The following is a 16,125-nucleotide window of genomic DNA, read 5'->3' on the forward strand; positions in this document are numbered from 1 at the left end:
GAAAGAAGAAATCCTTCCAAAAACATAAGAAGGAATTGAGGAATAAGGGCATTTATAATCTCTCCTCTAGAAAGCTTACTGAGAGTGAGAAAGCTCTTATTTCTAAAGGCCTAAACTATACCCCATTTAAAGGACCAAACATGTATGATTTATTAATTGAACTTAACAGATATACAAGAGATTTATGTAAAAAAATATATTTTTTTAATAAATCAATGAGGAAAAGTGAAACCCCTTCCTATTATTATTATCAGTTATTTTTATAGCACACACATAGGCCCTCATTCAGAGCCGTATGCTCTGAGCAGAGCGCACGCTCTGAATGAGGGCCGCCCTCCATAATTATGGAGCGTCCTCCTGGACGCTCGTATAGCTGTGGGTCACCACCCACAGCCTATACGAGCGTGCAGTTTGATGGCCGCGATGGTCTTGACCGCAAGGCCCGGAGTGATTTTGGCTCTATCAGAGCCAAAATCACTCCCACTGACATCACTAGTGCACTAGGAGCAGATCTTTATCACTGTATGTGGAATTGTCCTGAAGTTAAAAAATTTTGGCTTATAATTCAAACTTATATTAAAGATATTTTAGGTATAACTATTAATATCTCTTCCGAATGGGCCCTATGGGACATATACCTTGATCAAAATTTACCTAAACCACCACTGGGTCAACGAATTTTGTTAGCTAAAATTGCAGCAGCAGGAAAGAAGACCATCCTGTCTCAGTGGATATCCACAGATACCTTGACATTACCTTTGTTAATACCTCGTATTTCCTATTTGTTCCACATGGACTGGCTTGAAATGTCAATTAACAAGGAAAAAAAGGTCAAAAAGTTTTTCGAGACATGGTTACCATATGTTTGTGCATTACCTTCTGAGACAAAAGATAATTTACGCCAAGCGGTGTAACTACTGGGTACAACCTAGAAGTTGTTTCAACAGGAGGCTCACCCTTCTAAAGTAGTAATTTGGCTGACCCATAATGTTTATTGGGGATACGTGTGGTTCTCTCAACCCATTTGTTTCTGACAACTTGTATATATATATGTTTCATGGTAAACATAGAATGTAAATGTTTATATATTTGATTGTGATACATTGTATATTATATTTGTTTTATTAATGTATACAGTTTACCAGTAAAATATTTTGAAAAAAAAAAAGAATAATAGCATGATTACTTCAACTTACAGGAAAGAAGTAGATAGTAATAAATATTTAAATTACAATAGTTGCCACCACAAACCATGGTTTAATAATATCCCTAAGGGTCAGTATTACAGGTTAAAACGGAATTGTACTGAGGATCAATCCTTTCTAGCTCAAGCCAATGAACTCACTAAGTCATTTTTAGATCAGGGTTACCCTAGAGGTTTACTAGATACTGCATTATTAGCAGCACAGAATAAGGATAGGGATTCTCCTCAATCCAATGAAGAGCAAGAAATTATTGGTAGTTACTGATGAACAACCTAGATTTATTTCTAAGTATAATACCCGGTCCCTGTAAATTAGGAATATTGTTCAGGAAAAAATTTCTATACTGAAATTAGATAAAATGTTAAATAAACATTTAGGGGAAAGACCATTAATTACTTTCAAGAGAGCTACAAACTTAAAGGAGCACCTTGCACCTAGTCATTTTCAAGAACAAATTGTACAAGAGAGCACATCTAATACATATTGGTGGCAACAGAAACCTGTGGGATGCTTTAGGTGTGGAAGGAATCACTGTACAACTTGCCAATTTGTTCAACACAGAAGCACTATGTTTTCTTCTACGTCATTGGGTACCTCTTTTGCTATTAAGAATTTTTCTGTCAGACTTCATGTTATTTAGTAAATCACCTACACATGTGGTACTCAATATGTGGGGCACATCACGAGAACTTTGAATATCAGATTTTTGGAACACAGACAAAATATATTAAAGAAAAACATTAAGCATAGTTTATCCAGACATGTTATGTCTGCACATAATGGTGATGTGAGTGTTCTAAGTTTACAGGCTATTGAGGTAGTGAAACCAACAAGTAAAGGGGGGGACAGATTTAATTGTTTGTGTAGGAAAGAAGCTTATTGGATATTTGCTCTGGATACTCTAACTCCGATGGGGTTGAATGAATCAATAGAATAACATTTGAATGTGATATTAATAAACTATAATCCCCCCATTTTAGGGTTATTGTGCTTTTTGTAATATGTTCTTGGTTTAAAATTAGATAACTAGCATGTATATACTTTAATATATATTTAAAATATTTAATAAGGTGTTAGATACAAATGCCATATATATATGGGTATGTATGTTTATTCACATATATATCTTCATATATGTTTGTGTTCTCTTTTTTGCTATAGAATATATATTTATTTTATTATTTATTGCATATCTAATTTATTGTCAGAACACCAATGGTTATTAATATCGTGCTTGTGTGTTCAATTATTCCTCTAGTGGATAGAATGGCAGTGATTGTGATAATTTGATCACTATTGTACATAGTACAAGGGATTGTGTTTACTCTCTTCTATTTACTTATTGTGGTCACATGCACAGATACACCAGTCTCTGCTGAGGAACTCTGCAGCTCCTTCAGGGTTACCTTTGGTCTGTGCTGCCTCTCTGATTAATGCCCTCCTTGCCTGGTCTGTGAGTTTTGGTGGGTGGCCCTCTCTTGGCAGGTTTGTTGTGGTACCATGCTCTTTCCATTTGTTGATGATGGATTTGATGGTGCTCTGGGGGTTCATCAAAGATCTGGATATTCTTTTATAACCCAACCCAGAATTGTACTTCTCAAAAACTTTGTCCCTGACTTGTTTGGAGAGCTCCATGGTCTTCATGGTGTGATGCCTCTTGCTTAGTGGTGTTGCAGCCTCTGGGGCCTTTCAGAAAAGGTGTGTTTATACTGACAGATCATGTGACACTTAGATTTCACACAGGTGGACTTCATTTCACCAATTATGTGACTTCTGAAGGTAATTGTTTGCACCAGAACTTTTGAGGGGCTTCATAGCAAAGGGGGTGATTACATATGCACATGCCAATTTTCAGAATTTTATTTATAAAGATTCATTTTTATATATATTTTTCTCATTGCACTTCAGCAAATTACATTATTTTGTGCAGATCCATCACATAAATTCAGATAAAATAAAATTAAATTACAGGTTGTAATGTAACAAAAAAGGTAAAAAGCCAAGGGGGTGAATACTTTTGCAAGGCACTGTATATATATATATCCTCTCTGTATTATTATGTTATATAATTAATTACTATAAAGTGCATCAAGACTCAGGGCTATATATGCCTAAAAATTCTGGAAGAGCCAATTAGGCTGATAACAGGTGTATGGAGACTGTGAAACTTCTGATTGGTCAGGAGCAGTATAAATGCTCTCACTGGGAGATCAGTGTTTATACATGATTCCTTCTGAAGAAACCACTACTAATAGCGGAGAAATGCGTCAAAAGAAAAAGGGAACCTGACTGGCCACACATGCATATATCCTAACTGTTAAGCAGACTATGCTGCTGACCCATCCTTCTGTTACTGGCAATCGGCACACTCCCTCCCCCACTGCAAACCTTGTGAGGTGCTCATCTATCCTATGGAGTGGTAAGAACTTGGGACACTTAGTTCCCCCAATAAACTGAGCAATTCTCCGCTTGCATAAGAGGGCTTCCAGCAATCACCGAAGTGGTTCAAAAGAAGGGGGAGGTGGTAGTGCTCGTGAAGATTTCTGCTACTTGAATATATTTAACAGGTTTTGCAAATAATTCCCTCTGGAGGGATAAATAAAGGCTGGACTAAGCATAATATACAATCTAGATGAAAACATCTCCCCAAAGCTTACTATATTAAAAGGAGCAATCACATCAAGTATATTCTTTCATAAGAATTCTATCCATCTATTTGCAAGATTTACAAAATAACTATACTTGATGGCATAACCAGCAGGACAGAGGATAATTTGATGCCAATTAATGTGATTATGTTTGATATGTCTTTTCTTATTATGTATCCAATGTTTTTATGATATTGAACACTTTAATTGAATTTAGTAATGATTTTTAAAAATGATTGCGCTCCTTGTTAATTGTATATATGCAAATCTATATGTATGTTTTGAGAGTGATACAGATTCACTCAGTAGAAGCAGCGATTTGACATTTGATACTACATATTACATATTACATTGCTTTAACTAGGAAGACTCACAATTCACACACCCATGCCTTAATTCAAAATGTTTGTTGCTATGTGTTATGAACCCGGGCTGACTCACAGATTCAACAATCTGGATCAGCTGGTCATGATGAAGGCGCACCTCGGTCACTTACCAAAATACATGATTCTTCTGCCACCACGCAGATTTTTCTGGAGTTCTGTGATCTCTGAACAGATTATTAATAAATCACATTCAATTACACAGATATGTAGCATGGGTCTCACAGGCTCGTATATTCAATAAGAATCACGGAGAATATGCTAGATTAAATGTGTTTAATCCAAAAACTATTTTCAAGGCTTATTTACAAACATATTAATAAAATGACAAACAGATTATAATGCAAATATTTTCTAAAAATAAAAGAAATAACTTAGAGTTTCTAAGACAACTTACAATAAAGTTCTTAACACCGCTGATGGGGAGGGGGATTTCACCCACAAGAATATCCTGTTGCACTCACAGCACTTCCGTCTGATCCCCAATGAGTGACAAACTGTTTTGGAAGAGCTGCACTCTTATGGTCCTGCAAGAGCCCTCCTAGCCCCCCACTTTTCTGATTAACTCTCCCCATGACAGTTGTTAATAAATTATGTGACTTATACACATTCTGCTCTTCAAATAACACCAGACAATTTCACATTTTCCTCAACTGGTCAAAGGACCCCATAACTGTCTGTTTAGGAGACAAAACTCAGTTATATAAACATTCCTCATATCGCAGGAATTGACATAGATCGTTATCAACCCCTCTTCCTAGTGTGGCTGGCTTCAAAGGGTGTTCCAGTCGTAAACTGCGGAGTATCCATCAGCCTCTCTGGACACACACAGGTCAATTAAAGGACATTAATTGCAGCTGCATCATTACACATAGTTCACAAAATATAATTTCTGGTGATTATTCTTGAGATTAAACGCCACACTATGTTACCACTGTAAAATTTTCTAGGTTTTATGATAATCATATTCTGCTGATACACCAACGTACTTCTTGGTGCACCATACTAAAATGTTTGGTAGAAAACTTAGAATATTCACAATATTCACAATATGATTGTCTGAAGTATATTATTCTATTCTATATCTGTTCATTTATTTAGAAGTATACCATTATAACATACATTTGTTCATCACTTTTTTGTTAGAATGTAACAATTTCCCTGTGTTTTAACTTTCATATTTCTCATTTTTGAATGTAATGTTCACTACTGCCAGAAATAATTTGGCATCTATGTTTTGAAATTAACAAACAAATATATTTATATTTTTAAAAAAGAATGGTGTGGGAGACTTTACTTCGATATGTATACAGAGTACATCTCCATGGAATCTGGGCACCATTATGCTGAACTCTCCTCTACAGTATGTGGCTAAAACAGCCCAAGCCCACTAAATAATGGCACAGAATTAAGAGACTATCCCCTATTACAACTGTACACACTAAAGAATTATAAGCCTGTCCTTCCTTCTCTGCCACTCCCTGAAGGTGTTCTCCAGTTTCATGGTTCCCTTGCCCCTTCTACCACTGTTATATATCTATAAATGTATTTTTTTGTTAAAATTAGTTTGGTAATTGGTTCATACAAAGATATGGTCAAGCTATTGTTTGTATTTTCTTTTTCAAATATGAGCACTTTTTTAAATCTTTTTATTCATCACTTCAGGAAGACAAAATATAACAACCACTATTTAGGTGTTATACCTTAAATGACAAAAATAAAACTAAAAGAAGAAAGAGAATAGGTGAATTGGCTGACTTTAAAGGACTAATCCCAGAAAAATATGTGGGAAATACAATATAAATACACACAAAAAAAAGAATATAAACTGATAAATATTTAATAGCTTTTACAGAACACCTTTAATTGACCAATGAAACAAAATACGCACAAAATAAATAAAACATGTACAACGTGCACTTATCTATCTTATTCCCACTTTGACAAAAAAGTTTTATCAGGGCAAACGGTTGTTTCAAATTAATCTTGCTACAGCAGTTTCTTAAACCAGGTGCCTATTACTGAACTTGGACAAACAAAATCGTTTGAAAGGCTTTACAATTTGAGAACCCTATTAATCCTTATAGTAAAGCAAGAAATATCATCTGAATAAATACTTAATGCACGAAATAACATACAGTATGCTTCAAGAAATTACCTCACTTAGCCACTTACCTGGCTTGTTGCTAACCAGAGTCTGAACCTTACGAGGTAAATTAGTCAAATCACAAAGAAAAATATAGACTCTGTGACACTCTAGTTCATCCCAGCCAGCTGTAAGAATCTGGAACACGAATATAAATTAATAAATGTAAATGAGCACTCAGCGAAGTGCAATTGCATATGGAAATATCAAACACCTCAGCTGAGCAATTCATATTTTGCCTCACAATCATAGTGATAGATGCCAATGTACCAAGCAAAGATGTCATCTATGCAGAATAACATAACCTTAGACATGCATTTAGTCAATAAATTCCAATAATTATTTATACTGCCCATGAATGTACTAGAGAGGCAGCCATCTTGGGTACACTACATGGGTTACACTGGTCAGAATAGGCAATGCTTGAATGAGATGGGGCCACTGCAGAATACTAAAGCTATATACACAATACTTTCAAAATCATCAGATCTATGCGTTGTTCATTCTACTCACAAAGTTCTAAATAAGTCAGCCATATTACAGTGTGCGAGATAAGCAATCCATAAAAGTAAGACATATAAGGTTAACCGAGAACTCCAGGCTACAGGTGGCTGACCAGCTACATCTAGGTTTGGGATGAGGCCATTTATGCCAAAGCCCTCTTCTATGACTTTACAGGGCCTATCCACAATTTCAAAACCATACATTCTTCTCCCACCTGGTGGCCTAATTTTCCATGTTGCTTTGTCTATTTTTGTTTGGGTCTTGGGAATATTACTATTAATAATATGTCTGTAACTAGTTCACTCAGCTGGCACTTTTGACATCTTGGCTGTCATGTGTGGGCCTGTAAACTCACGCTTTGATGAAACATTTATCCTTCTTTAACATACATGGCAACAGTCAGCTGAATTTGTATTCCATGTGTCCAATTAAACACTGCACATCTTTATGGTCACAATTTATCAAATTCTCATATAGAACTCTGGGCCTGATTCAGACCCGCAGGTCGATGTTCCCCCACTGCGCATGCGCCGCCTCGAGCGTACGCATGCATGAGCCCCAGTGAGCGACGGCAGCTCCGTCGCTCACTACAAGACGGGACAGCTGTCGATGTTGATTGACAGCTCGCCCCGTTTTGTAGGCGGGGAGGGGGGGTGGTTGCACAAACGCAGGCATTCCCTTAGGAATGCCTGCCATTTGTGGTCGGCCCTACTGACATCACTCGTGATGTCAGTAGTTGACTTTCTGCTCTATTAGAGCAGGAAGTCCATGGGTTTTTGGGAGCCGAGACCCTCCCGCAGGGGCACTCTTAGTACTTCCCAGTGCCAGTGTAGGAGACTTCAACCTTTCTTCAGAGCTGTAGCTTTTCAGTGCTTCCCTGCGTTATAGACCTCGGCTAGTCAAGCCATTCTTCTCTTGTGTTCTCCTGTGCTTAAACCTCTGTTGTTTTCCCACTCTCATGAAATCTGAAATGGTTTCTTCTCACTGAGTTGGCTCCGTACACATCAGAACGACGTGCAAATGACACGATGGTCATTCCAATTTCCCTTCACCCCAGGACAAATGATATAGTGAATACACACTATGCAATCCTTCAAACAACTGAATGATATAAAGTATATAGTTTAATCATTGGATCTTATATAATATATCTTTGAGTAGCTTTGAGGTGATGTCTTCAGAGGCCAGATTGGAAAGACATATTGCGTGGATGTCTGGTTGGACATACACACTGCACGATTTGCTCAACATCGTTAAAGATAACTGCTCATTTGATGTGCAGCACAGCAGATGAGATGTGATGAAAGACGCACGTGAGTACACAATTGTGTGTGCACACTAGACGATATGGGTGATATGTCGTTCTAATTCACCTGAAAACAACAAATTGTCGAATATATGGTCTAATGGGTACAACACCATACCGTTACAACTCCTACTACTTTGCTTGAAAGGTTGTCCCGTATAATTGAAGACAATGAGGATTGCTTACTGTCAGGGCCGCATTAAGGGGGTGGACACTACCGAAACTCTAGTCCAGGGCCCAGAGAGACAGGGGGCCCGTGTGGCAGCGGATGCGGAGCAGCCAGGGAGAAATTGGAGCCGGCCATGAGCTAATTACAGCTCGCGGAATGGCTGCAATCAGGACCTGTAGTTCCGGCTTTTCTATGAGATATATATATATATATATATATATATATATATAGTGGATCTAAAACATCACCATATCCGCCCTGCCCTTTGTACAAGGAGATTCCACAATCACTGATGAGGATTCTACCTAGATCACAGTTTGAACCCATCTCCAACAATGCGGCTATTAAAACGTTTACCCATATGCTTGATCATGAGGTGAAGGAATTTTCTGGTGGCATGGATAAAATCAGAAAACACAATAATTTATCTGTGGGTGAATGGAGGGCCCTCCGTAATCTGTCAGAATATAATGATGTGGTATTTCGCCCCGCTGATAAAGGCGGGGCTATCGTCACACAGGACACCTCTGATTATTTATTGGAGATCGACCGGCAATTAGCAGATGTGTCGGTATATAGGTTGTTACCTATTGACCCCACTGAGGCATCTTCCAAATCCCTACGTGACAGATTGCAGTTCTGGAAGGAGCCATCTCTAGCAAACTTAGTGAGGCACTTGTCCCCAAATGTCCTGTCAAGGCGTTGATTTACACCTTACCCAAGATACATAAGTGCCAGGGGTTCGTTGTTCCAGGCACTTTCCGTGTATTTTGATAGTGTGTTACAACCCTGTGTTAAAGAGCACCCGAGGTTTCTCCTTGATACAACTATGTTTCTGAACCAAATATGAACCAAATATTGAGTTTACCCCCTATAACTATTTAAAGCTACTTGTGTAGTATTGACATAAGTAGCTTATACATAGTAATTCCCAATATGGAGGCGTTGTTAGCTGTTAGAAAACTTATTATGGAGAGCCATGTGTATGCGGGTCCTGATGTTGATTTGGTGATCGACTTATTAGAAATTATACTCACAAAAAATTTCTTTATGCACAGGGACAAATTGTTCTTACAGCTCATTGGCGTAGCGATGGGGTCGAATGTAGCCCCATCCTACACCAATGCTTACATGTTTCAGGCAGGACAGGACATTTTCTTTGAGGACATCTATATATCTGGTAGGATTTTTTTCTACGCCAGGTATATAGATGACATTTTTTTTATCTGGGTAGGCTCTAGGCAGGAATTTCTCGACTTTATTGAATCACATAATCAGTCTGCCAGTCCGATTAAGTTTACATTTAATATCAATAATTATTCTGTCAATTATTTAGATGTCAACCTAAGATTGGATGGTGACAAATTAATTACTGAATTGTTTAGTAAACCCACTGACAGAAATACACTCTTACATTACGGGAGCTGTCACCCTAGACCCTTGAAGTATGGTCTACTTTTCTCGCAATTTATTTGGGCTCGCAGAATTTGTGGTAACGAAGATACTGCCTTAAAACAGATGGATATTATGTATGCTAAATTCCGTGTGAGAGGCTATGCAGAAGACATTTTGTCTCAGGCCAAGAACAAAGCTTTGGCCATACCCAGATCGCGATTATTAGAACCTAGCAAATCCAAAGAAAATATTGGTCATAAATTGCCATGGGTCAACCATTTTCATACCAACAGTGATCATATTAGGAAAACAGTCCGGTTTCTCTGGCCTATTGTGGGCACAGACCCTGATCTAAATCTTCAGGACAATTGGTTGGTTAAGACTGATATGAGTAGAATTGACAAGGTACAATCTCAAGTTTTTTTGCGTCCTAAGTTAGGATGTTATAGATGCTTGAATTGTCTTACATATCCTTCTCTAACAGTGGGCAACACCTTTAATCATCCATATAGTGGTCGTAAATTACTTATTAGCCATTGTGTTACATGTACAAGTTTATCGTTTATATACTTGCCCGTGTGCGTTGATATATGTGGGAAAAAAAGATAGAACCTTTCGAGAAAGGATGGCGTACCAAGCCATCCCATCTGGTTTGCGCTTACTGGGACCATCATTTGTTTTTCAACAAGACAATGACCCCAAACACACCTCCAGGCTTTGTAAGGGCTACTTGACCAAGAAGGAAAGTGATGGAGTGCTGCATCAGATGACCTGGCCTCCACAATCACCCGACCTAAACCCAATTGAGCTGGTTTAGGATGAGTTGGACCGCAGAGTGAAGGAAAAGCAGCCAACAAGTGCTCAGCACCTCTGGGAACTCCTTCAAGACTGTTGGAAAACCATTCCAGGAGACTACCTCATGAAGCGGATTGAGAGAATGCCAAGAGTGTGCAAAGCTGTCATCAAAGCAAAAGGGGGCTACTTTGAGGAATCTAAAATATAAAACATATTTTGATTTGTTTAACACTTTTTTGTTTACAACATAATTCCATATGTGCTCTTTCATAGTTTTGATGTCTTCAGTATTAATCTACTAATGTGAAAATAATTGAAATAAACAAAAACCATTGAATGAGAAGGTATGTCCAAACTTTTGACTGGTACTGGAGAGAGAGAGAGAAGAGAGAGAGAAGAGAGAGAGAGAAAGAGAGAATCGACGTTGATTTCAATATATATTTATTATAGATTCTGGCTTTCTGTGTGTGGGTGAACTTACAGCAGTTTTCTCTCCTTTTTATAGCAACCACCGCCACAGCCCAAACTTGGAGAATTTATAAACTGGTTTATGCACCAATTGATGCCCCACCCCTGAAGTAGCTGCACCCATATTATTCACAGCTCAGCCCAATTCTGCCCCTTACCCCTGGGGGGGCCCTGCCTATTTTGTCACTGTCTCTCTTTTACCAACTCTGAGTGAACCTGCAACAAGCAAAGAGATTTCTCTTTTTCTTCAAAGGATTTTCTGAGGGTTAACATTCCAAAGTTGTGATTTTATATTCTTTATGGTTCACAATCAGATGATCTTTCTCAAATTCACATTCAATAAGTATTGCTTGTAAAGATTTAATTAAAGAGCCTTTTCATCTAACATTAGAATGTAATAGGTAATTTTCTACCGCATGCATTCATTGTTGCTTCTTGTTGTCTCTGCAAAACACTCTCTTTAAGAGCCTAATTTCACAATCTTTATCTTCCAGAGACTCTTAGGGGGGAATATGATTAGGGGTAGGGTTTACCCCACAGCTAACTATACACACTGTGGGAACCCCAAGCGCTAAGCCCCAGAGGGTGGATTTTTTTCCTCACAACCAAAGGAGCTGCAAGGAAAATTTGTGTTAAAATGAAGACTCTGCATTTTGACAGAATAACTTTGTGGGGAATCTATGGGTAAGCACGCGTTGACACATGGTTACCGATGCGTGATAAATGCAGTATTTAATAGCCCCGGGTGTCAAACCAGGAGCTATTCCCATGCAGCAAACCTCGCGCCTAATTGAATTTCCTCCTTAACATCTGTTTTTGACATTCTCTTGTTTATTTCTCTTGTCCATGTGACATTTTTAAGAAAATCTGCTCAATCTGTAAGCTTTCAATAGTTTCCATTTAACAAGCTACTTTTTAAAATGTACATTTCTTTATCATGCTTTTGTTTTTCCGCCATATAACACAAAATTCTCTAATGTACAACTTGGGTTATAAAGTGATACTCTTCCATAGTCACATAGGGGCTGATTTTGAGTTGGGTGCAAAGCAAAAAGAGCAGGTAACTTTGCACCATGATGCACTGTAGATTTAAAAGGTACAGAGAGATTTAGATTTTAGAGGGGTGTGTAAAATTCAAATCTAAATTGCATTGTAAAAATAAAGCTGTCCATCGTTTATGGGCTACATGCAAAAGAAGCCAGTATTAACCCTGCATGGAAAAAACACATCCAAAGTTGCTTGCTTTTTTTATTTGCTCCCAACTAAGAATCAGCCTCATGGCTCACACTACATCAGTGGTTCTCAAACTTGGTCCTCAGGACCCCACACAAGTCACGTTTTCCAGGTCACCCAGCAGGTGCACAGGTGTATTCATTACTCACTAACACATTTTAAAAGATCCACATGTAGAGCTAATTATTTCACTTGTGATTCTGTGAGGAGACCTGGAAAACATGCACTGTTGGTAGCTCTCGAGGACCAGGGTTGGTAACCCTTGCACTAGACTGTGTGTACCTGTTTTCTCTGAAACATTATCTTGCAGCTTAGCATATCATAAAGGGTCATACTCCATAATAACACAGAGATGATCCATAATTGTTAAATGTGCTCTTTGAAACAAATCAGCTTTATTTACAGACTGCAAACTCCAGTCCTGGTTATGTAATTCTCCATATACCTATAGACACAATTAGTATACATAACCATGTTTGGAACACCAGGCCTTAAATATTCTAAATTATATTGCATTTTTAAATATTGTTAATAATTACCTATCTTTACGCATACTGCCCCTTGTATACCATCTCACTATATACTTAATCAATGTGTTAACTGCAGGATGGAGTCATGTCCGTATAACAGGTTTGCTGAACAGAAGTAATCATTTGCTTTTCACCTACTTGTTTTCAGGCCTTTCATGATATAGGGATTACAGTAAAATTATTTAGTAAAGTAGCAATAATATCAGAGCACCCTCAATAAAGAATACTGAGATTGTACACCAGACTAGGATCTGCAAAGTAAATTTACAAATGTGTAATATACTTTGCAATTTTTTGTGGGTTTTTTTCACATCACATGCATTTATTGCACAAATGCACCATTTTCTAATGGGAAGTGTCACTGTGGAGATGCAATAATTTGCCTTTCTGATGAGGGGAGGGGCATTGAGCAGGTTGAGGACACATATTGGGAATTACATAAACTTGTCAATGTATGTACATTAAAAAAAATTACATTTTGTCTTTACAAATAAAATTAGATAAATTGGTGAAATAGTGCAAAGTGCAGACACAAAACTGATCTTTCCTCTGCTGAATAGAAATTATACAACATAGTTTGAATCCATGAATGCACCCTTTATAACAATTCAATAACCTCATTCCACAATGGAAATATTGATTAACTACCTTACTAAACTAGATGTATCAGTACACCCACTTCATAGTAAAACAGTTTAAAATAAAGAGGAAGTCCTATAGTGGCAACAGATAGGACTTTAAAGTGACAGTTTTGCTATTTCAACATGCACTATTCCAGTTGGACCAGGAATACACCAAAATTAAATGCAAAGATTAATTTTTTCCACACTAATTAGAAAATAATTTTTTAGACTTCTATCGTGGGGTGATCCACAATAGCTAAAACAACACTAATGCTTTCAATTGCTTTAACAATTAAAATGTAAATTTAAATATGCTTCTCAGTTCAGAGAAAAAAACATTCATTTTTTAGCTTTGGAAGAGTTTGTATATTTTACAAAGTGAATGTCAGATCAAGGCCAGATGCAAAGTGTACAAAATTTCTGTTCATGAAGAAAACATTCAGTGACGCATATTAATACTTTTCAAATTGCTTTAACTGGAAACTAGTTGGGAAATAAAGATTTTCTCATAATAAAACAAAGTATTTGGAAAAATAACACAAGAAAACTTAAAAAAATGTTTTTGTTTTGAAATATTTACTGTTTTTCAACTAATATACATTGTTAACTGACTTGAGTTGTAACAGTGCTGCAAAGAACTGGAAACACACCTTTAAAAATGCTCCATAACAGAAGAGCCCCAGGCATTGGGTGGGAGATGGGCAGCCACACAGTTTAAAACAAGAGACCTGCAAAGCACAATGCAAGTTATTGTGATGTGAATGCTGTAAATGCAAGACATGGAAGGGGTTTTTGGTACTATAGCAGTATTTATATACAGGGCAGCATAAGCAGATGTACACAGTAATGAGGCCCCAGACCAAATACTGCAAAAAAACAAATCTATGCTACAGTCATTTTTTCAATATAGGACACTGTACTGTTATATACTGCTCATGCTGTAATGTCGTGTTCTAAGCCACCTTATACTTGGGAACAGTATATCAAGCTACTAATTGCTTCCCTGTAAAACTGCAGTAACATTTTGTGGAAAATTGGTTTTATAGCTCAGAATATAACACCTGTACTGTATAACTCTGACTGTCCTAAAGTAAGGACCTACGCAAGTAATAGATCTACAGTATGTTCTATACAACTGTCGGGCAGGTGATTTACACCTTTCTCGTTAGACTGTAACCAGACTTCGCAGTTTTGGAAGTGCGCCCAAGAGCTGTTTCATCTAGCTCCTGGACACATAAAGCCCTCAACAACTGAACTTCAGAATTGTGGTTGCTATGGATAAGCTGTTAGGTCCTCGGAAAATGTACCACAGCAGCCTTCCATCTCACCTATGCCACTTGGACCTCCACCTCCCTGGGTTTCCCGAATGCAGGTAGAAAAAGTGGGCAAAGGTGCCTATCCACTAGATGATTAAAATGAGCGATTGAACGATGATATCGTTCGATAATCATTTGAAAATCGTTTGAAAATCGTTTGCAGATTGTTTAAAAAATTGGTCTTTTAGACAAATATCATCGTTCAAACATGCTGGTCAACCTGACGATAACATCAGGTTCAGCATGTTTGCAGATAATTGATTGTGCCTACACTGAACGACTGTTCGTTCAGTGTAGGCACATCACAGACTGACAAACGACTGCACGATTACAATGTCGTAATCGTGCAGTCTTTTGCCTGTCTTCTAGTGGATCGGCACCTTAAAAATGAATTTATCTATAAAGAGTGACCTAGCAATGTAATAACTTGCAATGTCAGTTAGTACTAGTTAACTATTATAAGTGATCTAAAGATGCTTTGTTGCAATGGTGATCTACAGAGCAATATAAATCTATGTTACATTCATGCATTTTGTTTTCTTGTCATACAATTTTATAAAATACATGTTAAATAGAAATTCAATAATTATACATTTTGGGACAGATTCAATTACCCATGGGTTGTATCACATGGTCTTTTTTCCCAGGAAAGTGCCCAGATCTAATCAAGTTAGAGACCCATGATGAAACCGTAAGCAGCACAGTGGCAACAGTTAATGCTGACTTCTGCTCTAACCCTCCATCATTTAACGCTGCTGCCTTGGGGCTGCTTGCAGATTGATCGCGGGTCTCTAATTAAATAGCTCCAGGTACTTTACACTGGAGAAGAAACTGCACAACACAATTCATACGCACCTGAATCTACTCCATTATGACTTTAGCCACATATGAAATTGCAACTTCCTGGAAACAACTTGTTGCTCTCACACTACACTCTATTAATGCCAAATTGTGGAACATGTAATCAAATGGAATACATGATGAGTATCATTCGAAACTCCTCCAATTCCTTAAGAATGGTCTGGGAACCATGGGCCCTCTTTCATAACGTGCAGATTACCTTTCTCTGATTTGCAGTTTTCTGGCCCCCTAGTTGAATTTATCGTCATCATTTACTTCTCCCCTCCTCCTCAGCTGCTATGAATCCAACTTTCTACTTTCTCCCTCTATTCCCATCCTCATTTTAATAATTGTATGTTTTAAACAAAGTTTGTGTACATTGAACCATCAAAAAGCAAAGGTGTCACTATCTCAGTCATGCTAAAAAAATTCTGTATTTTGGAATATTCCATATTTTGGAATATTTGGATATGGGAGACTCAACCTGTACTTTACTTTCTTTGAGTGCTCTGCTGATAATTATCTACATCTAACATACCCACTTTCTGTATTGCTTTTGTATGT

The 16,125-nt window shown here is 37.6% G+C and overlaps 1 protein-coding gene across 1 annotated transcript in view; it reads right to left on the reverse strand.

Annotated features, from left to right (window-relative positions):
- FBXO47 (F-box protein 47) overlaps positions 1-16,125 on the reverse strand; it is a 179,639-nt gene that overhangs the window by 103,243 nt on the left and 60,271 nt on the right. Inside the window, exons 4-5 of the mRNA XM_088474708.1 lie at positions 14,056-14,133; positions 6,412-6,520 (exon numbers count right to left, since the gene is read on the reverse strand). Coding sequence (XP_088330834.1) covers positions 6,412-6,520; positions 14,056-14,133 — 187 coding nt within the window. The remainder of the gene's footprint in view (positions 1-6,411; positions 6,521-14,055; positions 14,134-16,125) is intronic.

This window comes from Taudactylus pleione, unplaced genomic scaffold (genome assembly GCF_031769625.1).
Source record: "Taudactylus pleione unplaced genomic scaffold, aTauple2 ptg000155l, whole genome shotgun sequence".
Taxonomy (NCBI): Eukaryota; Metazoa; Chordata; class Amphibia; order Anura; family Myobatrachidae; genus Taudactylus; species Taudactylus pleione.